We start from the raw sequence: 26,751 nt of genomic DNA, 5'->3' as shown, positions 1-26,751 counted from the left end.
TCTCTACATGTGATGAAACTTCAAAAAGCTAAACACACAGAAACACAAATGAATGCATGTATAACTGGTGAAATTTGAATAAGCTCTGTGGATTGTACCATTGTACCCATGTCAAATTCCTTAGTATTGATATTGTACTGCAGTTATATAAGATGTTGACATAGGGGGAGGCAAGGGGAAGGATACACAGACTTTCCTATATATTCTTGGCAGCCTCATATGAATCTATAATTACTGCAAAATTAAATTTAAAAAAAGAATGAGGTCCTCTATGAGCTAATATGAGCTGACATGGAATGATTTTTCAGGGTATACTGTTAAATGAAAAATAAGTGTATAATAGAATGAACATATAATACACTATCTTTCATGAAAGAAATAAGGGGAATTGCTGAAAAAATATATATTCATATTTTTTGAGTTGTGAAAATAATGATGAGTTCATTTTTGTAAAATAAAATACAGTAATAATGATGTATTCATTTTTGTAAAATGAAATACAGTAATAATAAGGTAGAAACATATGACATTGTTTACATAAAAAGAGTAGGTAGGCATGGGGTGAAAGGTATAGAACTTCTCTGACTTTACTTTTTTATAGTGTTGATTTTTGAACTATGTTGATGTTTTACATATTCAAACACATAAATTTATAAAATGAGGGAAAACTTTAAAATTGGATACAATCAGAAACAAATGTGCCTAACTGTACATCAAATAGATAATCTGATGGATGAAAAACAATCAAAGTAAATTTTGTACCAGCTGCTCTGACTATGCATACTCAGTGGATATTCTAAGGGCAAAAAAACTGCATAGAAATTTTGAACTTTAAAATATTATTGCTGATACTGGTATGGGTGTAGAAATTCTTTTAAAAAATGATCTTATGGTAGGAGTGAACAAATAAATATATTAATGCTTCAGGGAATCAGGGTTGACACTTTGAGTGGAGGGTACAAATATGCAAAGGAGGAGAGAACAAAACCTTTAATTTTCATTTGGAATTAGAGGTATTGGTATGAACTCCTATGCACACTAAGAAAGTCTAGAATCAATGACAACCAATAGCAATGAGCGTAACTAATGCTCAGATACCTTTGTTTCAAAAGGTCATCCCCCATTAAAACGAACCAGCACTCCTTCCAGGAAAGGTAAAGTACACAGTAATTTTTGAACACTGTGTGTCAGAAAGTAAGGGCACATTAAAAACTGACGAGATATTTTAAAAGAACACAGGAGGCAACTTGAAGAGGCTCTCACTGGTCTAATTTAGGGAAAAGTAGCATTGAAAAAAACATAATATAGACTTAATAAAAATTCCGTTTATCAAAAAACATGATTAAGAAAGTGAAAAGACAAACTGCAAACTAGGAGAAAATAAGTAATCTCAATCTCTCTATTTTTCTCTCTCTCATCCTGAAAATACAAAGAACTCCAAAAAGTCAGTGATGTAAACATAAACATTTAAAAAAAATTCTTTTTAATTGGGGAATATTGGGGAACAGTGTGTTTTTCCAGGGCCTATCAGTTTCAAGTCATTGTCCTTCAATCTAGTTGTGGAGGGAGCAGCTCAGTTCCAAGACCAGTCACCGTTTTCAATCTTAGTTGCAGGGGGCACAGCCCAACATCCCATGTGGGAATTGAACCGGCAACCTTGCTCTTGAGAGCTCGCACTCTAACCAACTGAGCCATCCGGCCACCCCAACATAAATGCTTTTTTTTTAAATAGTCACCAATAAACTTGTAGAAAAAATAAATTGCAGGTTACTAACTTTGTAAACAGCAAATGAAAATTGATCATCACTTCTAATTTTACAATATAAGGGTTAAGACAATATCTCAAGTTATTCCTTCTTAAAATCATGTATCTCCATTAAGAAAATAATAATAGTATATCTTTTTAAAACATGGTCAAAAGTCCTGAATAGGTAGCCCCCAAAGAAGATGTCTGAATGGCCAATACGCATATGAAAATATGCTCAATATCATTTGTAATCAGGGAACTGCAAATTAAAACCACCATGAGCTATCACCATACACCCCAGAAAGGACAAAATAACAAAGAATTACAATACCAAGGTCATATAACCACTTTGAAAAAAGATTTGGCAGTTCTTTTTAAAGTTGAACATACACTAACCATATGATCTTGTTATTCCATACTTAGGTATATATTCAAGAGAAATGAGTCCATATGTTTCCCAAAGATCCTAACAAGAATGTTTACATAAGCTATATTTACAGAAGCTAAAACCTGGAAATAAACTCAAATGCCCATTGACAAGAGAATGGATAAACAAATTTTGGCATGATCATGCAATGGAATCTCTTCAGCAATAACAAGAATAAATTGCTGATCCAGGGATAATAGGAATGCATCTCAAAACCACATTGAGTACAACATACTCCTGCTTGTCCATCATTGGACTGAAAGCCATACAGCTAAACTCCAGTAAAACTGATCCCCTATAGCTCCCCAAAGCAACTCAGCATGTACATGTACTTGCACATTTTCCACTTTACCTGAGAAATCCTCCCATCCTTATCTGATCTCCTGGAGGAAATATTCCAGGACCATGAGAGCCATGTTTTTGACCCAAGTCTGCCCATCCTGTTCACTGTGCATCTACCCTATACTGTCACTTCTTCAAGTGGTAGTAACTTCTTTCTTTTATTAAAACTTAAGTTTTTTGATGGTAGGGACTGTTTCATATTTCTGCGTAGCTACCAAATAGCTGGAATATTTACTTAACAACATGTAGGCACCTAATAAACTTCTGTTCATTAAAAAAAAGCAATGGGGTGCCATACTGTTTGAATCTATTATATGAAGTTCAAAATCTTGCAAATGAAATCCATGTTAATAGATTCTACAGTAGTGTTTGGGGAGTACTGACTGGAAATTTTCTGGGATGATGAAAAAGTTGTCTACCTTGATGTGTTGATTACAAGGATGTATATATTTATACATAAAAAAACACTGATCTGGATAAGAATCAACACAAAAAGATCAGTTGTTTCCATACTAACAATGAATTGTTCAAAAAGGAAATTAAGAAAACAATTCCGTTTACAACAGCATCAAAATAATAAAATACTGGCACTCTGCGACAGCCACTGAGAAGATCAGATTCTACTCGTTCGCACGCCTCGCTCCGCTTCCTTTGCAACCATGTCTGACAAACCTGATATGGCTGAGATTGAGAAATTCAGTAAGGCAAAATTGAAGAAGACAGAAATACAAGAGAAAAGCATACTGCCTTCAAAAGAAACGATTGAACAGGAGAAGCAAGCAGGCGAATTGTAATGAGTCACGCACCACCAATACGCACTGTACATTCCACAAGCATTGCCTTCTTATTTTATTTCTTTTAGCTGTTTAACTTTGTAAGACACAAAGAGGTTGGATCAAGTTTAAAATTACTGTGCTGCCCCTTTTCACATCAGAACTACGGACAAAAAAGGCAGCACCTGCCTTACCCATATGCCTGTCTGGCTGGCAGGGAAGGAAAAGAACTTGCATGTTGATGAAGGCAGAAGCTGGGTGGCACGGTAGTAAAATCTACAGTAAACACCAAGCTGATCCAAGGTGTCCTGCAGGCAGTAAAATGCAGTTTAATCAGAGTGCCATTTTTGAATATTTTTAAATAGTTTCAGGTGCACAAGACAAAGTAATACTTAGACGTTTATCTTTTATATCCCTCACACTGCGTGAAGAAACCCCCTCACCCCATACACTATCCCTCTGAAATCTCACAGAGCCATTACATTTCCACTGTCTCTATTCCTAATGCTGTACTCTGCTTCTTGTAAGTATATACATACATACATACATACATACATACATACATACATATATATATATATATACACACATATATATATACATATATGTGTGTGTGTATATATATACACACACACACACACACACACACACACACACACACACACACAAACTTGTAGTTGATATTCACTATTGTTCACCTTCAGCTTCAGGTGTACAATGCAGTGATCAGGCATCTAATCATCCCTGAGGTGGTCTCCCTAATGAGACAAGTGTCCATCGGATACCCTACAAATTCTTTACAACATTATTGATTACATTCCCCAAATTAATTTTGAAAACCCCGTGGCCATCTTGTGGTTCCTGTTTTCTAATCTCCTCACCTTCCCCCTTATCCCCACCCCCCTCCCATCTAGCAACCCTCAGTTTTTCCTTTATGTCTCCAAAACTGTTTCCAATTAGTTCATTCACTTATTTTCTTTAGATTCCACATATAAGTGAGATCATATGGTACTTGTCTTTCTCTGTCTGATTTATTTCACTTAACATAATGTTCTCTAGGTCTATTCATGTTGTTGCAAATGGGAAGATTTTTTCTTCTTTCATGGTTGTGTAATACTCCATTGTACAAATGTACCACAGTTTATTAATTCAGTCATCTACAGATGGGCATTTCGGTTGTTTCCATGTCTTGGCTATTGTGTATAGTGCTGCAATAAACATAGGAGTGCATAACGTTTTTTGAATTAGAGTTTTGGATTTCTCCGGATAGATACCTAGGAGTGGGATTGCTGGATCATAAGGTAGTTCTGTTTTCAGATTTTTGAGGTACCTCCATACTGTTTTCCACAGTGGCTGCACCAATCTGCAATCCCACCAACAGTGCACAGGCGTTCCCTTTTCTCCACATCCGCGCCAGCACTTGTTGTTTATTGATGATAGCCATTTTGACTGGGGTGAGGTGGTATCTCATTGTGGTTTTTATTTGCATTTATCTGACGGTTAGTGAGGTTGAGCATTTCTTCATATGTCTGTTTGCCATCTGTATGTCCTTTTTAGAAAAATGTCTCTTCATGTCCTCTGCCCATTTTTTAATTGGGTTGTTTGTTTTTTTGGAGTTGAGTTGAGTGAGTTTTTTATAAATTTGTGATATTAAACCCTTATCAGATATATCCTTGGCAAATATCTTTTCCCATTCAGTAGGATCCCCTTCTTTTTTTTTAATTAAATTTATTGGGGTGACAATTGTTAGTAAGATTACATAGATTTCAGGTGTACAATTCTGTATTACATCATCTATAAATCCCATTGTGTGTTCATCAGCCAGAGTCAGTTCTCCTTCCATCACCATATATTCGATCTCCCTTATCCTCATCTCCCACCCCCCACCCCCCACCCCCCTTACCCTCTGGCAACCACTAAACTATTATCTATGTCTATGAGTTTCTGTTTCTCATTTGTTTGTCTTTTGTTTTATTGATGGTTTCCTTTACTGTGTAAAACATTTTTAGTTTGATGCAATCCCACCTGTTTTTATTTTTTATCTTACTTCCCTCGTGCAAGGGGATATATATCAGTAAAAATCTTACTCCGGGTAATGTCTGTGAAGTTTCTTCCTATATTTGCTTCTAGGAATTTTATGGTTTCAGATCTTACATTTAAGTCTTTAAGCCATTTTGAATTTATTTTTGTATATGGTGTAGGGATGTGGTCCAGTATCATTTTTTTCCATGTGTCTGTCCAGGTTTCCCAGCACCATTTATTGAATAGACTGTCTTTACCCCACCCTACATTCTTGCTTCCATTGTCATAGATTAAATGGCCATTTAGGCATGGATTTATTTCTGGACACTCCATTCTGTCCCGTTGATCTATGTGTCTGTTTTTATGCGAGTACCATACTGTATTGATTACTGTAGCCTTGTAGTATGATTTGATGTCAGGTATTGTTATACCTCCCACTTTGTTCTTATTTCTCAAGATTGCTGAGGCTATCCGGGGTCTTTTATGGTCCATATAAATTTTAGGATTATATGTTCTATTTCTGTGAAAAACGTCATTGGTAGTTTGATAGGAATTGCGTTGAATATGTATATTGCCTTAGGCAGTATGGACATTTTAACTATATTAATTCTTCCTATCCATGAACATGGTATGTGTTTCCATCTATTTGTATCTTCTTTCATTTCTTTCTTCAGTGTCTTATAATTTTCTGAGTACAGATCTCTTACTTCTTTGCTTAAATTTATTCCCAGGTATTTTATAGTCTTTGAAGCAATTGTAAATGGGATTTTTTTTAAATTTCTCCTTCTGATGTTTTATTATTGGTAAATACAACTGCAACTGATTTCTGAATATTAATTTTGTATCCTGCTACTTTACTAAATTCATCTATCAGCTCTAATAGTTTCTTGGTGGAGTCTTTAGGGTTCTCTATATATAGTATCATGTCATCTGCATATAATGACAGTTTTACTTCCTCCTTACCAATTTGGATGCCTTTTATTTCTTTTTCTTGTCTGATTGCTGTGGCTAGAACTTCCAGCACTGTGCTGAATAGAAGTGGAGAAAGTGGGCAATCTTGCCTTGTTCCTGGTCTTAAGGGAAATGGTTCTAGCTTTTCCCTATTGAGTATGATGTTAGCTGTGGGTTTATCATACATGGCCTTTATTATGTTGAGATATGATCCCTCTATTCCCACTTTCTTAGGGGTTTTTATCATAAATGGCTGCTGGATTTTATCAAATGCTTATTCTGCATCTATTGATATGATCACGTGAATTTTATTTTTCATTTTTTTAAATTTATTTTTTAAATTTATTGGGGTGACAATTGTTAGTAAAATTACATAGATTTCAGGTGTACAATTCTGTATTACATCATCTATAAATCCCATTGTGTGTTCACCACCCAGAGTCAGTTCTCCTTCCATCACCATACATTTGATCCACCTTACCCTCATCTCCCACCCCCCACCCCCCACTCTTACCCTCTGGTAACCACTAAACTATTGTCTGTGTCTATGAGTTTCTGTTTCTCATTTGATTGTTTTAATGTGGTGTATCACATTAATTGATTTGCAGATTTTGAACCACCCTTGCATACCAGGGATGAATCCCACTTGATCATGGTGTATGATCTTTTTAATGTATTGCTGAATTCTGTTCGCTAATATTTTGTTGAGGATTTTTGCATCTATGTTCATTAGAGATATCGGCCTTTAGTTTTCTTTTGTGTGTGTGTGTGTGTGTGTGTGTGTGTGTGTGTGTGTGTGTGGTGTCTTTGTCTGACTTTGGGATCAGGGTGATAGTGGCTTCATAAAAATTGTTTGGGAGCCTTCGCTCCATCTGGATTTTTTGGAAGAGCTTGAGCAGAATAGGTGATAATTCTTTTTTGAACGTTTTGTGAAATTCACCTGTGAAGCCATCTGGTCCAGGGCTTTTGTTTGTTGGGAGATTGTTCAGTACTGATTCAATTTCCCTGGTGGTAATCAGTCTATTCAGGTTTTCTGTTTCTTCTATAGCTAACCTTGGAAGGTTGTACGCCTCTAGAAAATTGTCCATTTCTTCCAGATTGTCAAATTTGTTGGCATACAGTTGCTCATAGTAATTTCTTAATTTTTTTTGTATTTCTACGGTGTCTGTTGTCACTTCTCTTTCATTACTGATTTTATTAATTTGGGTCCTCTCTTTCTTTTTTTTAATGAGTCTGTCTAAAGGTTTGTCAATTTTGTTTACCTTCTCTAAGAACCAACTCTTGGATTCACTGATCTTTTGTATTGTTTTTCTTGTTTCTATTTCATTCATTTCCGCTCTGATCTTTATTATCTCCTTCCTTGTACTCCCTTTGTGCTTATTTTGTTGTTCTTTTTCCAGATCCCTTAAGTCTGAAGATAAACTGTTGATTAGTGATTTTTCTTGTTTCTTTAGGTAGGTCTGCAGTGCTACGCATTTCTCTCTTAGGACTGCTTTTGCGGCATCCCATAGATTTTGGGTCATACTGTTTTCATTTTCATTTGTTTCGAGATATCTTTTGATTTCTTCCTTGATCTCCTGGTTGACCCATTCATTATTTAGTAACATGTTATTCAGCCTCCAAGAATTGGTGTGTCTTCCAATTTTTTCCCCATAGTTCATTTCTAATTTCATAGCACTGTGGTCAGAGAAGACAATTGGTATGATTTCAATTTTCTTAAATTTATCAAGACTTGTTTTGTGGCCTAACATATGGTCTATCTTGGAAAATGTTCCATGCGTGCTTGAGAAGAAGGTGTATTCTGCAGCTTTGGGGTGAAATGCTCTGAAAATATTGATTAAATCCAAGCGGTCCAATGTATCATTTAAGGCTGTTGTTTCCATATTGATTTTCTATCTGGAAGACCTCTCCCTTGTTGTCAGAGGTGTGTTGACGTCCCCTACTATGATAGCGTTACTGTTGATCTCTGTCTTTATGTCACGCAATATCTGTTTTATGTATTTAGGTGCTCCTACGTTGGGTGCATATATGTTTACTAAGGTTATGTCCTATTGTCGGATCAATCGCTTCATTATTATGCAGTGCCCATCTTTGTCTATTAATATGTTCTTCATTTTAAAGTCTATTTTGTCAGATATAAGTATTGCAACTCCAGCTTTTTTCTCATTTCCATTTACATGAAATATCTTACTCCAACTCTTCACTTTCAGCCTGTTTGTGTCTTTTGGTCTGAGGTGAGTCTCTTGTATACAGCATACACATGGGTTTTGCTTTATTATCCACTCAGCCACCCTATGTCTCTTGATTGGAGTATTTAATCCATTTACATTTAAAGTGATTATTGATAGGTACATATTTATTGCCTTTTTAAATTTGTAGTTAGATTGTTTTCATCTTTCTTCTATTTACAGAAGTCCTTTTAGTATTTCTTGCAATGCTGGCTTGGTGGTAATAAATTCCTTTAGCTTATTATTTTCTGGGAAGCCCTTTATCTGTCTGTCAACTTTAAATGATAGCCTTGCTGGATAAAGCAACCTAGGTTGTAGGCCTTTGTTTTCAATCACTTTGAGTATCTCCTGCCACTCCCTCCTGGCCTTCAATGTTTCTGCAGAAAAGTCATTTGATAGTCTTATGGTAGTTCCCTTGTTTGTAACCCTCTGTCTTTCTCTTGCTGCGTTTTGGATTCTCTCTTTGTCTTCAACCTTTGCCATTTTAAGTATAATGTTTCTTGGTGTGGACCTGTTTGCGTTTATCCTGTTGGAACTCTCTGCACTTCCTGGGCTTGTATGTTCGTTTCCTTCATCAGGTTAGGGAATTTTTCAGACATTGTTATTTCAAATAATTTCTCAATCCCTTGCTTCCTCTCTTCACCTTCCGGTATTCCTATGATGCGCATGTTGTTGCACTTGATGTTATCCCATAGGTCTCTTAAACCATCTTCATTGTTTTTTATTCTTTTTTCTTTCTGTTGTTCTGTTTGGGTGATCTCTGCTAACTTGTCTTCCAAGTCACTGATTCGATCCTCTGCTTCATCTAACCTGCTGTTAATTCCTTCAAGTGAATTCTTTATTTCGGTAATTGTGTTTTTCAGTTCTAACTGGTTGTTCGTTATGATTTCTACATCCTTCTTGATGTTGTCTCTAAGCTCCTTAAACATTCTTATCATCAGTGTTCTGAATTCTGTCTCTGATAGGTTGGTTACCTCTGTTTCATTTGGTTCCATTTCTGGAGGTTTCTTCTGTTCTTTTATTTGGGACATGTTTCTTTGCTTCTCCATTCTGGCTGACTCTCTGTGTTTGCTTCGATGTATTAGGTAGATCCCCTAGAGTTTTTAGTTCTTGCTGGGTTATCTTATGTAGTATGTGTCCTTTATATTTGACTTGCACTACTTCGTTCTTCTCCTCTGCGTGTGCTCCAAAGGTGACTCTTGTGTAGTGTATATTGTCCTGTTAAAGAAGATCTTTAATTGCTCTTCGCTTGTGAGTAGGTGGGGTTAATTCCCAGGCTGACTAATTGTGAGACTTGGCTCTGCCCATTGCAGGGTGTTCTGCTGCATGAGGGTTGACCACTTAAATGTGATTTGGCCTCTATGGGCTCTTGTGCCTGTAAAGAATCCCCTCTGAGTGTGTCACTTGTAGGTCAAACCCAGTAGTACTCTGGTTTGGTCTGGAGTTGGCCTCTGGATATGTTGAATCTTGTGCCTCTTAAGCTGGGCCCTGGCAAGGCAATTTCAGAATAAAGCAAATCACCAAGCACAACAACAACAACAACAACAAAGAAAAACCACACACATTAACATTTAAAAGCAACCGACAACCCACTCTCAACACAGGCAAAGATATCAAAGATATAAAGACAAAACAAAACAAAACAAAATAAAAAGCAGTGCCAGTCTTGGCTTAAGCCCACCAAGTAATCTCCAGGTTGTCCCCTGCTGTACCAAAGACTCCTCTGTGTATTGTACAGGCAGAGCCGGTCACGTGGTGCCCAGAGTGACGTGGGGACTGCAGATTTAGATGCGTGGGGCTAAGGGGTCTGGATGGTTGTTTCTACAAAGTCAGTGCAGTTTCTGCCCTTGCTTGCACTTATGCGCACTGAGAGTAGCACTACCAGCCCTGTGTCCAGTTCTCCTGAGTCTTAGGGCACTTTTTCCCTGTGTGTGTGGCGGGCGGAAGATTTGTGAGCTGCTGAAAGTCCAGAGCTGCGTTTGCCACCTACTGCTGATCCCTGGGAATGCCTCCGCAGTTGTAATTGCCCTGCCCTAAGCAGTCCAGAAAGGGTGGGGGCTGGGGATGGAGTGGTCTTCTCTCTCCCAGCCCATCAAAAATCACACTCTTCCCAGTCTCTTCCCTCGGTCAGGGCAGCACACGGGTCTTCCCAGAGCCTGAGCACTAAGGCTCCTCTGTAATCTGACACTACTCGTCAGTTCAGGGCCAGTTTAAATTTCTGGAAGGGCAGGGGTAGGATTGGAAGAGCAGGCAGAGGGCCCCAGGTATGGAGTTTGTGTCCTTTGTCCGGCCTAGGTCTTAACTGGAGGTATCAGCTGAGGTTATTGCCTCAAATGCTGGATATGCTGCCCCCTCGGTGGGAGAGATCAGCTGTGGGATGCAGGGAAAGACCCCACCTCCTGGCTTTTGTGTTCTCTGTTCCATCCTGGGATCCCCTGCGTCTCTGCAGCTGCTGCCTGCGGCATTTCCACGGCCGCAGATTCGGGCCGCGTTTCCACATCTTCAAGTAATCCTTGCACGAATCTCTTAGCTGTTCTGCGTAATGAGCAGGGAATCCTTTGATGGGTTATAGATGTCCCGTTTGTGATAAGGTCCAGAGGAGAACTCAAAAAGTGCGCCCCGCTGCTGCAATTCCTATGACGTCCTGTCTGAGGATGAAACTGGTCGAAGTGGTACTTCTGCCATCGGATCTTTTCAACCTGCTCCTTCGGGCCGTGGTGCCTCGGGCCACCACATCCATTAACAAAGACTCTCAGGGTGTGTGGTCCGAGTCCTTGGCATCCACTGGGGCAGGCTGCGGACTCAGGAGCGGGAGCACAGAGAACCGACCAGGTGAAGAGGAGGAGAAGAAGGAGAGTGCCATTTTTTTGCTGTTGTTAAAATGATTTTAAAGATTGGAATGCACAGTTTTTAAAATAATGCAAGTAAAATGTTTTAAAATCTGAGAAAAATTAATAATAAAATACTTAGGAATAAATTTAACTAGGGAAGGGAAAGACCTGTGCCCTGAAAAGTACAAAAGTTGCTAAAATAAATTAAAGCCACAAATAAATAGAATGATATTCTACATTCATGGATTGGAAGGCAATATTATTAAATGCTAGTAGCACTCAAAGCTAACTACAGGTTCAATGAAAACCCTATCAAAATTCCCATGATTTATTTTTTTGCCTAAATAGGAAAATCCATCTTAAAATTGACATGGAATCACAAGAAACCCTGAATCGCCAAAGCCACCTTGAAAAAGAATAAAATTGGAGGCCTTACATTTCCTGATTTCAAAAGTTATTACAAAGCAACAGTAATCAAAACAATGTGGTGTTAGTATAAAGAGAGATATTCAAAGCAATAAAATAGAACAGAGAACACAGAAATAAACCTTCACATATATAGTCAAACAATTTGTGATAAGGGTGCCAATGCCATTCAAGGAGGGAGGGAAGGCAGTCTTTTGGTCAAATGATGTAACAACTGGATATCTACATGGAAAAGAACGAAAGTGGAGCCTTACCTTATACCATAACAGAAATTAACCCAAAATGACCAAAAATTCAAACATAAGAGAAAAAAAAAAAACTATACAACTCTTAGAAGAAAATGTAGGGGGAAAGATTCACGACATTGAATTCAGCCATAATTCTTATGACACCAAAAGCAGAGGAAACAAAAGAAAATGTAGAGAATTTAACTTTATCAAAATTTAAAACTTTTGTTCTGCAAAGGACACAATCAATAGTGATAACTCACAGAATGGGAGAAAATATATGCAAATCACATCTCTAATAAGGCATTCAAAGCCAGAATATATGAAGAAATCTTACAATTCAATAACAAATAAAAACAACCAACCCAATTTAGAAATGGACAAAGGACTTCAGTGGAAATTTCACCAAAGAAGATACATAAATGGCCAATAAGCACATTAAAAGTTGTTAAACATCACTAACCATTAGAGAAACATAAATCAAAACCATAAAGAAATACCTTTACACATCCATTAGGGTGATTATTATTAAAAAAATAACAGAAAAACTGTTGGCAAGGATGTGGAGAAATTAAAATGCTTGCACATTGCTGGTGGGAATTTAAAATGGTGCAGCTGCTACAGAAAACAATTTGGCAGTTCCTCAAAAATACAAACAAACAAACAAAAAACAACACACACACGAGTATGTTATAATACAGCCATTCCACTTCTGGGTATATACCCAAAAGAATTGAAAGCAGGTACTCAAACAGGTATTTGCACACCAATATTCTTAGAAGCATTATTTATAATTGTCCCAAAGTGGAAGCAACCTATGTGTCCATATAAGGACAAAATTAGGTATATCCACACAATGGAATATTATTCAGCAGTAAAAAGCAAGGAAATTCTGACATGCCACAACACAGATGAATCTTAAACACACTATGCTATATGAAATAATGCAGTCACAAAATAATATATACTTTATGATTCCACTTAGATGAGTTACCTAGAATAGGCAAGTTCATAGAGACAGAAAGTAGATTTGTGGTTCCCAGGGGCTTAGGGTAGGCGAAAATGGGGAGTTATTGTTTACTGGATATGTATTTTCAGTTTAAGAAAATGTAATTTTTCTGGAGATGGATGGTGGTGGTGGTTGAACAAAAATGTAAATTTTCTAAATGCTCTGAAGTGGACGCAAACAGGGTTAAAACTGTGATAAAAAGTATTAAGCTATACATAAAAGGTTTGTATTTTTCAAAATGGACAGTGTTGGATGCAAAAGAATCTATGAGTTCATCATAATACTAATAAAAAAGGGAGAGCTCCTTTTTATGTTAAGAATACCAACTAATACAAGTAGAAGGAGTTAGAAAACCCCAGTTGGCAACCACCATTCCAGTAACTGATTCAGGAAAGAGTCATCAATGAAAAGTTTTGTGGAAGAGGGAATTCAAATCATCTCAAAGAATCACCCAACATATTATTCATTAGTTATAAAGGATAAAAGATGCTTTTACAGTGGATTAATCTGTCAGATATTCCCTTAAGCAAATGATCAAACTCAGAATAACCAATAATGGGATGAAGATAAATCATGTGCCCCTTGAAGTTAGACACAGCAGGACACAAGGGTCACCCAAGTAGTATTCTCGTCAAAAATCTATAATGTGAATTTGATCATGAGGAAACAATCAGATAAATTCAAATTAAAGGTAATTCTACACAACAATTAGTCTAGTTGCTTCACAAATGTCAGTGTCATGAAATCAATTTAAAATCAATTTAAATTTTAAAAAGACTAAGGAACTATTCTAGATTAAAAGAGAAAGGCATGATAAATAAAGGCAATGCATAACCTATTAGAGGCTGGATCAGAAAAAATACTGTTAGGGATATTATTGGGACAACTGGGGACATTTGAAGATAGAATATGTATTGAACACACATATATATATTCAATGTTAAATTGCCTGAATATGATAATTGTATTCTAGTTATATAGGAGAATGTCCTCATTCGTATGAGACATATGCTAAATTACTTAGGGGTGAAGTTTCATATCTGCAGTTAACTCTCAAATGGTTCAGGGAAAAAAAATATACAGACATGCTTAGCTGTGCATTCATATGCATATAGAGATATAATACAAATATGACACCATGTTAACAATTAGTGAACCTAGATAAAAGGTCTGTAGAAGATCATTGTCATTTTCTTCCAATTTTTCTGTGTGTTTGAAGTTTTTCCAAATAAAGTTATGAGAAAATAAAAATCTTTAGAAAAGATATTCACTCTCTCTCCTTAAAGGTATCTACTATGCTGGACTGAAACTGCTATTGTATTTGAAGGAAGAAAAGAATGACTGGATAGCTTGATACATCGTCACAGTTAGATGTCCTACATTTTAGTCCTGGTTCTGTCATTAATTTGTCATTTCACTTAGATTTTCTCATGGGTCAAATAGTGGGTGATAATACCTCTCTGCCATGCCTACTTTATAGGGCTGTTGTGAGGATTAAATGAGATAACAGATGAGAAAGTTACACTGACAAGGGAAAAATGCGATTCAAATTCAAAACACTTTTATTGTTATTGTATTCTCAGTCAGAATATTTTTACATAGTCCATTAACAAATTCATGTCCAGAAACGGACAACTACAGATTTGCACATTTTCAATGGTGTGCACTTACCCCTTTACTTTTGAAATTCCTATATTCTCTGACATGGGTATTCCCTGAAGTGATTGATAGCTCTTGCAGGCTATCATTAGCATTGAATGAGACCACTGGCGTCCAAGAGGATTCTGCCACATGCCTGCTTTCTGGGCAGCAGTTCTACATATTTTCCATTTGAGTCAGTGGTAGGAGTTCTGGTTAAATCAAGTGTAACTAGAGAAGATGGTGGGCAGAAAGGAGGTTGTTGGAAGGAAAGAGGAAGGAAAGGTAGCAGGGTCATGAAGAGATTACTTGATACATTTGACAGGAGAGGACAAACAATCCTACACTGCTACATAGATATCTATCTCCTTGGGGTGTTCTGACTTTTCACTAGAACAACCATTTACCAGTAATCACAATTTGCCATGTGGTTAGTGGAGAGACGACTGTCCAAAAGTCAATGCCTCATTCACATCATTTGGAAATACCCTAGTTAGTTCTTTTTCAATAAGCATTGCATGAGGCAGGACTCATTTTTCACTTAATTATTGATTCAATATCCTTGGCAAACAAATTGCACTATAGTTACTCTAGGGGTAACTTTTGGTCAAAAAATATGAGGATTTCCCAAACTGTTTCAGAACGGAAAAATACATACATACACACATACTCACATTCACTGCACGTCCTCTTTCTCTTGTAGGCTTTGGCAAGAAAGCCACATTTATGACTTATGACCCACAATTGGTCATTATTTACTGGGTAGAGACCTTGATCAACATGGGAATATATATATATATATATAGTGGAGACATAGAAATGCAGGTCTGTTAAATAGTACCATCTCATGAATAAAGTCTACTGATCAATCTTTTCTAAAATTTATCTGCTGCCATTCATTCATTAGAGTCTTACAACTAACTCTAGAAACTACTCTCCTGGCTTGTGTTTAGAGGCTCTTTGTGTAATTCTCATTAAGAGGATAACCAAGTTAGGTTAAGAGGCAGCACATTACACTCAGACAGGGTTTAAGAGAGATGGACTCTCTTTCTAAACATTGTGAGCTTAGGAAATTAAAATAAAAAGTGTTCTTAGCTTGCTCATCTATAAAATGGACCTATTAGTTCTTGCTCAATCTTAGTGTTAGGATAATGGTCAAATCTAGCAATGCATTTAAGGTGATCCATACTATCAAAGGTGAATATTATTACCTTTGATATATGTGAAATACATGTATCATGTCCAGAAAGCACTAAACCAGAAAACAAACCAGACAACACAAAGACAACTTAGCATATTTTCCAATTATGACTAAGGCAACAGTGGAGATGTCAAACAGCACTCCTAAGACCTCTGTGTAGCCAAACTGTAAAGCTTAAAAGAAAGGTTAGAGCCTGTCCAAGAGCAAGGGCCAAAATGCCCAAGTTCCTTTTTCCTGGCAGCATTAATGGAGCCCATAAGAGCGAAGAGTGACAGCAGTCCTGTCAGTAACCATCAGCATGGGAATAAGAGCTGAACAGTGCTTGTCTAAGCATGAGGAACCCATTCTATTTCTAAATGTAATGCTTGGTCCAAGATTAAATACTTGACTCAAGACTTAATCTCTAATACATGGGTGAACACTTCAAGGAAGAATGAATTGAGGGAAACACACATAAAAGATGTTATTAAATAATTAGGTGCATTTTCCATGTGGTGAAGCATTTTGAGGGCTCTGATCTTTCCAATAGCATTATTTTGGACTGTTCCCCAGGATAAGGGTGTGATTACTTCACGTTTTTTAAAAACAGGCAAACATACCTGATAAAATTCAAGGTTTCATATATCTTGTATGCAGAGAGTTATTAAGTATTTTCCAAAATAATAAAATAATTTTAAAAAGCTAGAAAGGAAAAGATATAAAGGTATTCAATATGGAAAAAGGTGGAAAAGATTGAGGCTAGTGGTTAATATGGCTTTTCTTAGAACTGCTACTGCTAGCGTTAATATAGTAACTATTTTAATTACTAACACAATTCATTTCAATTGTGGGGTTAGATAGCTCCAGGTATATAGTACAGCTTCAATCTACGAATCTCAACGTATCCAACAAACATTAACTACCACAGATCATGAGAAATCAGTGCTTTTTGTCAGTAAGGAAAGAGTTTCTACCTTGCCTACAGATGCAGGGAGCCATGGGGAAAGGGCAATCTGTATATATTTACAGAGGGAGGGGATTTTAATTTTCCTCCATTCTTTCCTCTTTTGATAACTTGAGAAGGAGCAGGAAAAAGGGAACAGAACATCAGAGAAGGGTTTTCTACCTTTTATGCTCCAGAAGGAATAACTAAACAAATACAACAAAACAGTACGAAGCAATTAAATGACTAGGCAATTCAGAAGGATGCACTGAGCACGTATACCCATGTCAGTATCAAACATTGATATAAAGAGTAGTAGAATCTACTTTGCCTGCCCTTCAAGGAGTCCATACTCTCTCTTTTTTTTAATTAAAATTTATTGGGGTGACAAGTGTTAGTAAAGTTACATAGGTTTCAAGTGTACAATGCTGTAATACATTATCTATATATCACATTGTCTCTTAAAATTCATATTGTTAATTTTGTAAGGTGTTTCAATAATATTGGGGTCACAAAAGAAAACATCCTTATTTTTTTAGACATGCATGCTGAAATATTTAGGAGTGAAACATCATTTATTTGTAATTACCTTAAATAATCCTAGAGAAATAAAGAGGTAGCAAATGTAAAATATTCACAATTGTAAAATCAAGGTATCAATATATGGGTATTATTTATTCTACTCTCTTGGAAAGCCATGTCTTCAAACTTCTGCATGTCTTCAAACTTTCATAATACAAGTTTTTTTTTTTTTACTAATTCAGATTAATGAGGAAAATCAATTTAAATAATAAAAATGTCTCAGTGACAATTTTTGAAAGACTTTTTTTTTCTACTTTGATTCTTTGTAGTAGCTGAAACAAAGCTAGTTTTGCCTTATATTTTATCAATTGTTTGTTTGATTGATGTATACCTTATTGTAAAAAGGATTTACAGAGTTTCAAACAATATAACAAAGTCAAATAAATTTAGAATAATAGTAGGAATGTAAGAAGTAATTACAACATTCGAGTCCTTATCCTTGTGTGAGGTGCGCCACAAAGTGAACCTTAAGTTATTTGGCAGCAACATAAACAAGAAAATATGCGTACAATGTTTATTTGGAAAATAATAAACTGGTTACTAAGAAAAATCATAATACTATTATAGTTAATATTTATTGAGCATTTACCATGTGTGTAAGGCATAGTTCCAAGCATTTTTCATATATAAATGCATTGAATCCTCACCATTGGAGTATATTAGTTTCATTTTATTTGTGAGGAAACTGAGGCTAATAGAGGTCAAGTGACTTTCCAAAGTTCATACAGCCAGGAAGTGACAGTTAGGATTTAACCACAGCTAGTGCTGACTAGAAAGCCCACAATTTAATCTTTAAATAATACTGTCCCTTTTCCTGGTAAGTGCAACTTTTCCTAATAATGAGACCAGAGAGAAACATATATTCCATGGGATTTTACAGAGCAAATAATGCATAACATGCTCAAAAAAAAAATCTTTACTGTAAACACAGTGACAAGTTTCATTGGGCTTATCATGGTAATTTATAATTATCCTATCTAGTACTTCTAGCAAATGAGTTCAGAGGTGCTTGAAAACACTGTGTTTTAAGTGGCTCAGACATACCTCCTTCTATCTGCTAACACTGTTAATCTGCCAAGAATAATTGTACCCCCCTGTTTTAGAGAAGTCTGATTCATCTCAAATTCTGAGTTATTGGAGCCCAAATCTCTGACATGTTAAAAGTGGCAAGGCTCATTTAGACTTAATTTATACTTATTCTGGATAGGATCAGGTATGGCAGTCTTTGAATGTTGTGATAGATTAAACAATGAAGTCAAATGATGGGAAATGACTACTGGGCAGCCTGACTGAATTTTAAATTCACTTATGCTAGCGCGCTGTGAATTTGGTTGTGAACAAATTAACCAAGTACCCCACCACATGCCTACCTCTAGCTCCCTTTCCTCTACTTAATTCTTATGTATCTTCTTATTTATCTTCTTAATTCTTATTTATCTTCTAAGACCAGAACTTTTATCTGGAGGATATCTCCATGATGACTGTGCAATAGAAGTGATAAGAAGGACACGTATCTTTTATCAAAATCTGAATTATCTGATTATGTAACATTCAAAATTGACATGATTTGTTATTAAATTACAACATTACAAAATTTCAAAGTCTGGGATTATTCACTTCAAAAAGCACTACTCATTCATATATTGAACTGGGAAAGAGTCGGGGAAACAGGTGGCTTATTACTAGATCCATTAGACAAGAGATTTATGCATTATATATCTACCTTGAGGCAATTAGGCTGATTTTTATTTCTTTTATGTCCTCATTGAAAATTACTGGCAGTAAAAAATTTAGAAAGTAACATAGCATTTTCTATGCTATCAAAGGCAATGGACTTACAATGCATTTGAAGTCAAGTGGACCCCTATCCTCTTTCCCTGAGAGATTCAGTACTTCCAAGACAAATTCACTGTTCTGAAGATGTGTAAATATGAGAGGTCTATTGTGTGAATGGCAAATAAGGTGGGTGAAACAATTTGTTCTGATTGCCAAATCATTGCTGATTTCAAACAAATTCTAATTATTGCCTGGCCAATTTTTATCATTTAAAAACAGATAGAGGGGCATGCCGGGTGGCTCAGGCGGCTGGAGCTCCGTGCTCCTAACTCCGAAGGCTGCCGGTTGGATTCCCTCATGGGACAGTGGGCTCTCAACCACAAGGTTGCCAGTTCAATTCCTTGACTCCCGCAAGGGATGGTGGGCAGCGCCCCCTAAAACTAAGATTGAACATGGCACCTTGAGCTGAGCTGCCGCTGAGCTCCCAGATGGCTCAGTTGGTTGGAGTGCATCCTCTCAACCACAAGGTTGCCGGTTTGACTCCTGCAAGGGATGGTGGGCTGCACCCCCTGCAACTGTACCTGGAGCTGAGCTGTGCCCTCCACAACTAAAACTGAAAGGACAACTTGAAGCTGAACAGCACCCTCCACAACTAAGATTGAAAGGACAACAACTTGACTTGAAAAAAAAAAGTCCTGGAAGTACACACTGTACCCCAATAAAGTCCTGTTCCCCTTCCCCAATTAAAAAAATATTTTAAAAAAACAGATAGAAGTGCTAACATGAATTTGAACACTTCATATGTACTAGGTTCTGTGTAAAAGTTGCTATAGACATTATTGCACTTAATGCTCACAACTCTAAAAATTATGATCATTACCTCTACCTTATAAATGTGAAAACTGAAGCTAACAGAAGTTAGATAAGTGATCCAAGGTCATGCAGATAGAAAATTGTGGAACCATTTCAGACAGCCTAACTCTGAACTCACTATCATGCTATATCATCTGAGGCAGCATGATGCCAAAACATTTGCGGGATAAGAAAAAAATCAATTCATAATCATCTGAACCCTGGTGTTGTAAATCAAATATCTAGTGCTATGTTGGGACAGACTGAGCACAACCAGGACTGAAAATCTGGTAAGATCCCTCGATTTGGTCAAAGGTCACGGGTTAGAACACGGGAAAAAGGCACAGTGTTCTGGAAAATAAGACACAGGTCAACAAAGAACCAGAATCTAAGACCTACTGTTTCCAGCCAAGCAAGGAAAGATGAATCACATGATTGAGTTTTAACTGGAAACAATTTGGTAAGAGTCCAAGTAGAGAGGTGATTAATAGAAGATAAATAAATTTTGTAGAGCCAGTTCTTGAGACCTACTAGGGGGAACTGATGTACTAAACAGAAAATTTATTATTGTGGAAGTATTGAGATACCAAGGGCAGCACAGGACCAGTAAGCGAATGAGCTAGATTAGTGGTTCTTAACCTTGGTTTCACAGTACAACTTCCTAGCGAACTTTTAAAAACTCCTGATGTCCAGAGTATACTCTAGACCAACTACATCAGAATCTCTGGGGATGAAGTCAAGGGACTGCATGGAGGAACGAATCAGTGACATCGAAGATAGACATCTGGAAATGACACAGATGGAAGAAGAGAGAGACTTGAGAGTTAAAAGAAATGACAGCACTCCACAAGAACTTTCTGACTCCATCAGAAAGAGCAATATAAGAATAATGGGCATACCAGAAGGAGAAGAAAGAGAGAAGGGAACAGAGAGTATATTCAAACAAATAGTCGACGAGAACTTCCCAAACGTGGAAATAACTGGATCCTCGAATCCAAGAAGCAAATAGAACACCAAATTACCTCAATCCCTACAGGCCTTCTCCAATGCACATTGTATCGGAGCTGTCAAAAATTAACGACAAAGAAAGAATCCTCAAAGCAGCCAGCAAAAAGAAGATGGTAACCTATAAAGGAAAGCCCATTAGATTATTATCAGATTTTTCAGCAGAAATTCTACAAGCCAGGACAGAGTGGACTCAAATATTCAAATTATTGAAAGAGAGAAATTATGAGCCAAGAATAATATACTCAGCAAAGATATCCTTTCGATATGAAAGAGGAATAAAGACCTTTCCAGAAGCTGAAGGTTTTTCTAACACTTGACCTGCACTACAAGAAATACTGAAGGAGGCTATTTGACCTGAAACAAAAAAACAAAAGAGTAGAAAACCATGAGTAGTATTACCAACAAACAAAAGCAGGAAATGGCAACCCCTACACCAAATAAGACACTGCACCCTTAAACATAACATATAGGGTAAAGGAGAAAAAAAAAAAAACCACTTAAAAAATGAGGAAAAAGACAACTTGGTATTGCAGTGCAGAAATCAACTCACAGCATGAACAGGAATAATTTGTGACAACAAAAACATAAAAGGGGAGATAGTAAAGGTCTGAACCAGCACAAGGAAATGGAGAAAGTCAGCGTGCTGAAGAAAATGGAATACTCTAAACATGAAATTTTCTTTTAGATAAACTTAATGGTAACCACTCAAAAAAATCCAGAACTGAAATATATAACATAAAAAAAGAAGAAACAGAGGGAAACATTATAGAATACCACCACACAGAAATAATAGACAACAGCAGAAAGGCAAAGAAACAATGGAGACAGAGTCCTACCAGAAAACCAAAGATAGAATGATAGGCATCAATACTTTTTAACATTTCCCATGGACTGTAATATGTAGACAACTAAACTAGGTACCAAGGTTTAAACTAGACAAGGTTCAAACAACTAAACTAGGTAACAAGTCATGTAGAAACTAGAACTCTTTATATTCACCTATATAGACATACAAAGTATTCCAGAAGCTGGGGTAGGATTGAACCCACAGATATGTTATTACTGATTTCAACACTGTATGTTAGAGTAATGTATGCAGGCAAGCATGTCATGTTATATGTTTCTAAGTAATGCCAAATACACAGATGGCACCATATTTGATTGATGAATGGTTCTGAATATCCAGATGCTTGACATCATATAGGAAATTCATCTTGATGACTAAATAAAATCCAATTTTTTACCTAATGTGTTGATATACAAAGGTACTAATATAGCTATGAGATTTATCATTATGACTCAGACATACTATATGTCAAATCACCTCTTTCAAACCAAATAACTCCCTGTAGTAAAAGCTTGATAATACTGTCTAAATTTTGCCATAGTCACAGAATAAAGTTCCAACTCTTTGAACCCAGGCTTTGAATTCAATTAAAATTCATCAGTGGCTCTCCATGTACCTAATTACTTCATTTAATATATATTAGTGATGTGTGATATCAAGGCTACATATAACAGCTAAGTCATGGGTTTTTGAGAAGGTCAACTGTAATAATATATGTGAAAGCGCTAGTCAATAATAAAATGCCAAAAGTATTAATAATTAAAATTGATTTAATGAAGTTCCAGCAAGTCATTTAGGTATCCTATGGGCCAGTGGGCTGTAGTTGTCTATAAAACTACTACTACGTAACCAGCCTCTTGTGTTACTTGTTGGTAACGATGATATATATAACCAAAACACATGCAGCCTCATGACATGCATCTAAACATCAGCTGAGTGACTGTTTTCTTTCCTTTAAGTGTCTTGGGGTCATATAATTTCAGGCAGAGAGTAAGTCACAGTTTATTTGATCTTCCCTGGTTGCATTTTGTTGTTGTCCTTGTTATTGTTGCCTTCCAAATCTATACCTGACCGTTTAATGCAGTTGGCAAACTTGAATCCCCTTGCTCTGTTAGAAATAGCTATAATAGAGGAACTACCTGGTTAACATCATGAGATCAACTCAATGTAATCTAATTGAAGAGCCAATTAGATTACATTGACTCTTGAAAGCAGTTGCAGTTTTAGCAAGCACAGCATCATAGCCACATCCCTGATTGGTGAGTTTCCATTCAATTCCCTTGGGCTCAAACAATTACCTTTGGACTCAGTCTTTTCCAACGTAAAGTTGTGCATGCTTCTGTAACTAAATATTTGCATGTGTTTGAGTTATTTAGTGAAAAGGGACAGCCATAAACTGATGCTTTAAGAAGCAAATTTTTTTTCATTCTCATTTGCTTAAAAAAAAGGAGCAAAATTTTTTTTATTTTTTTTTTAAATTTAATTTTATTAAATTTATTGGGGTGACAATTGTTAGTAAAATTACATAGATTTCAGGTGTACAATTCTGTATTACATCATCTATAAATCCCATTGTGTGTTCATCACCCAGAGTCAGTTCTCCTTCCATCACCATATATTCGATCTCCCTTACCCTCATCTCCCACCCCCCCACCCCCCACCCCCCTTACCCTCTGGCAACCACTAAATTATTTAAAAGAGACAAAGTACACAGTCTTGACTGTTGAGGTTTAAAATAAGAAGAAGAATTTAAGGCTTTGTGGATAGTTTTCTCATGAAGCCAGCAGAACTCAAAATGGTCTCATTTTTATAAATCAAACTTGACTGGTGATTAATCTGTAATATGTACTAATTAAAATGGTCTGGAAAACAAATTTAAAAGGTGTATTAAAACAAAACTGAAAAGTAATATCTGAAAATCACCTGAGCATGAGCATCTCAAAATGCAAATGATGACACCCACATTTTGACAAATGAGGTGTAAGCAATATGGTTAAAAGAAAAGATTATTCTGGTTCAAACTGATGAGAGGGTAAATGGAATGATCCATTCCAGGCACTTAATTCTTGCAGCACTAATGGGTCCTCAATTAAAAGCTTTACAACTAGAACATTTCCCATCAGGGAGAGCAATAATTATGTAGCATATAATAGAAGGAGCCTAGTCAGGCAGGCCGGTTAGATCAACCATCAGAACAACTGCTACTACATATTGGTAAGGATACTTGGTGCATTACATTCAATGTTTTTTGGACAAGTCATAACTGATCAACTTCTGAATAGGTTCCAAAGAAGTGTGAATTTTAGAGAGAACAAAATCTAGTGCAGTTTTCTAGCACTGTTTTTAAACAGTGAAAACCAGGATCCTGTAGTCAAATAGGTGTTGAAAGATTCTGGGCTAAATAAAGTAATGCAATTTTAAATAATAGAGGACTTCTATAAGGCTTCAATATTCATTGTGAATTGAAAACCAAAACTGTCTACTTTCATACACAGTCTGGACACAGAGAACCAAAACAATACCTCACCATCTATACTAAAATGACTGCTATTTCGTTGATTTCATTAGCATTTCTTTACTCTTCCAGAACTATCCTGTCAAATCGAATGGTTTGATTGTTCATTATAAGAAAGTTGTGAAAGACCCACAAACTCTTCAGTAGAAAACATTCAACAGACAGTTTGAATCCTAAGATTCTTTGAATACTGCCCTCAAAATCCTCACCTTGGTGCTTCCACCAATCCTGGAGAGCTGCATCACGATTCTTAGCCAATCTTAGTCAAACCCTCATATTGAAATACCCACCATAAGCCAAATTTCCAGTTCTTAATAAATTCGGTCTTTACCTTCCCCACTTGGAAACATAGCCAAAGTTTTTTGCAGGAAGATGTCTAAGCAATAAACCCAAATTTGTCTTATACACAAGTTGTGTTCATGATATTTTGAGAGACTTCATGATAGAATCTTCAAAGGGGTAGCATAGGGCACATAACTTGCTAAATTTACTTGACCCCCCCACAACATACACATGCATATACATGTACATGAATGTGTGTGCACGTGCATGTTAGTGTGTGTGTGTATGTGTGTGAAACAACTCACACATTAACACTTTTTTTAATTAAAGTTTATTGGGGTGACAATGGTTACTAAAGTTACATAGGTTTCAGGTGTACAATTCTGTAATACACCATCTATATATCACATGTGTGTTCACCACCCAGAGTCAATTCTCCTTCTATCATCATGTATTTTACCCCCTTTACCCTCATCTACCATCCCCCACCCCCACTTACCATCTGGTAACCACTAAACTGTTGTCTGTGTCTATGAGGTTTTGTTTCTTTATTTGTTTGTCTTGTTCTTTTGTTGCCTTCAGTTTTTTATCCTACATATGAGTGCAGTCATATGGTTCTCGACTTTTTCTGTCTGACTTACTTCGCTTAGCATAATAAAATAAGTGAAATAAGCTGGTGAATACATTAAGGGCTATATTTTTGTCTCAATTACTGAGATTATCATAGACAGTCATGGAATCTCCTTGGTCCATAGTTTCTTGGACGAGATGAAGGTCCTTTTCAGTTCTAAATTGTCCTTTCCTCTCTAGGTTCTCAAAACTATGTAAATGTTTACTTAGTAGTCTTCATTTATATGTAAGTAATTCCTTGGGCACCACATCTATTTGTCTAAACTGTAGGACATTATCCCCAAGCCATTATCTCTTAATCATCTGCTGAAGTATTTATCAATCTTCTTGGTTACATGCTTTCTTCCCTTACATCGTTTTTTTTTTTTTTTTCAATTAAAGATTATTGGGGTAACAATTGTTAATCAAGTTACATAGATTTCAGATGTAAAATTCTGTAATACACCATCTGTATATCACATTGTGTGTTCACCACCCAGAGTCAGTTCTCTTTCCATCACCATATATTTGATCCCATTTACCCTCATCTACCACTCCTTTCCCTCCTTACCCTCTGGTAACCACTAAACTATTGTCTGTGTCTATGAACATTTTTTTCTTCATTTGTTGATCTTGTTCTTTTGTTGTTGTCACTTTTATATACCACATAACAGTGAACTTATGTGGTTCTCTACTTTCTCTGTCTGACTTATTTTGCTTAACATAATAAACTCAAGATCCATCCATGCTGTCACAAATGGTACTATATCATTTTTTCTTATGGCAGAATAGATTTCCATTGTGTATATATACCACAACTTCTTTATATAATCATCTATCGAAGGACACTTTGGTTGTCCCCATATCTTGGCTTCTGTAAATAAAGCTGCAATGAAAATCGGAGAACGTATACCGTATTTCCCAAAAATAAGACTGGGTCTCATATTAATTTTTGCTCCAAAAGATGCATAATGACTTATTTTCAGGAGATACCTTAATTTTTTCATGTACAACAATCTACGTTTATTCATGTACAGAAATCCACATTCATTCCAATGCAGTCAGGTCATCTTCTTCTGAAACATTGTCATAACTCTCTAAACCAAGAATTCTGGCATTAATTTCTTGCGACTCCATTTCCTGTAGAACCATTGGCCCCAATCTCTCATGTCCAGCAATAGGGCTCTCCATAAATGAGCACTTCTTGTCCATGTAGCCTGCTTGTAGTGCATTGGCAACACAGATGTCAGTGATTTTATCTAATGAATTCTTCACCCAAGTAACGACCTCGTGCAGGCTAGGCTTCACAAAGTTTCCACGCTGATTTCTCTCCATTCTATTTTGAACGTAGTCATTGATTTCCATGCACAAATCATCCTTGCATAGCTTGTTTATTGCAACAGCAAGAGTCTGAAGATAGGCAGTCATTCCTGTGGGAATCATTATTTGATGTATTCATCCCTCTGCAAGGCAGTTCTTCATATCCTTAGCGTGGTGAGTGATGGCTGAATCACAGACTAGCAGACCTCTTTGGTC

The 26,751-nt window shown here is 36.5% G+C and overlaps 2 protein-coding genes across 2 annotated transcripts in view; one reads left to right on the top strand and one right to left on the bottom strand.

Annotated features, from left to right (window-relative positions):
- Positions 1-26,751, bottom strand: part of IL1RAPL2 (interleukin 1 receptor accessory protein like 2) — a 1,393,053-nt gene that overhangs the window by 252,012 nt on the left and 1,114,290 nt on the right. The window lies entirely within an intron of this gene.
- On the top strand, positions 3,176-3,496 carry LOC141569695 (thymosin beta-4-like). The gene has a single exon (XM_074323952.2). It carries the CDS (start codon positions 3,176-3,178, stop codon positions 3,308-3,310), a length of 135 nt encoding a protein of 44 aa, XP_074180053.1. The 3' UTR covers positions 3,311-3,496.

Source organism: Rhinolophus sinicus, chromosome 18 (assembly GCF_057876585.1).
Source record: "Rhinolophus sinicus isolate RSI-liver-muscle chromosome 18, RSI-T2T, whole genome shotgun sequence".
Lineage (NCBI taxonomy): Eukaryota > Metazoa > Chordata > Mammalia > Chiroptera > Rhinolophidae > Rhinolophus > Rhinolophus sinicus.
This window is presented reverse-complemented; position numbering and strand designations above follow the sequence as displayed.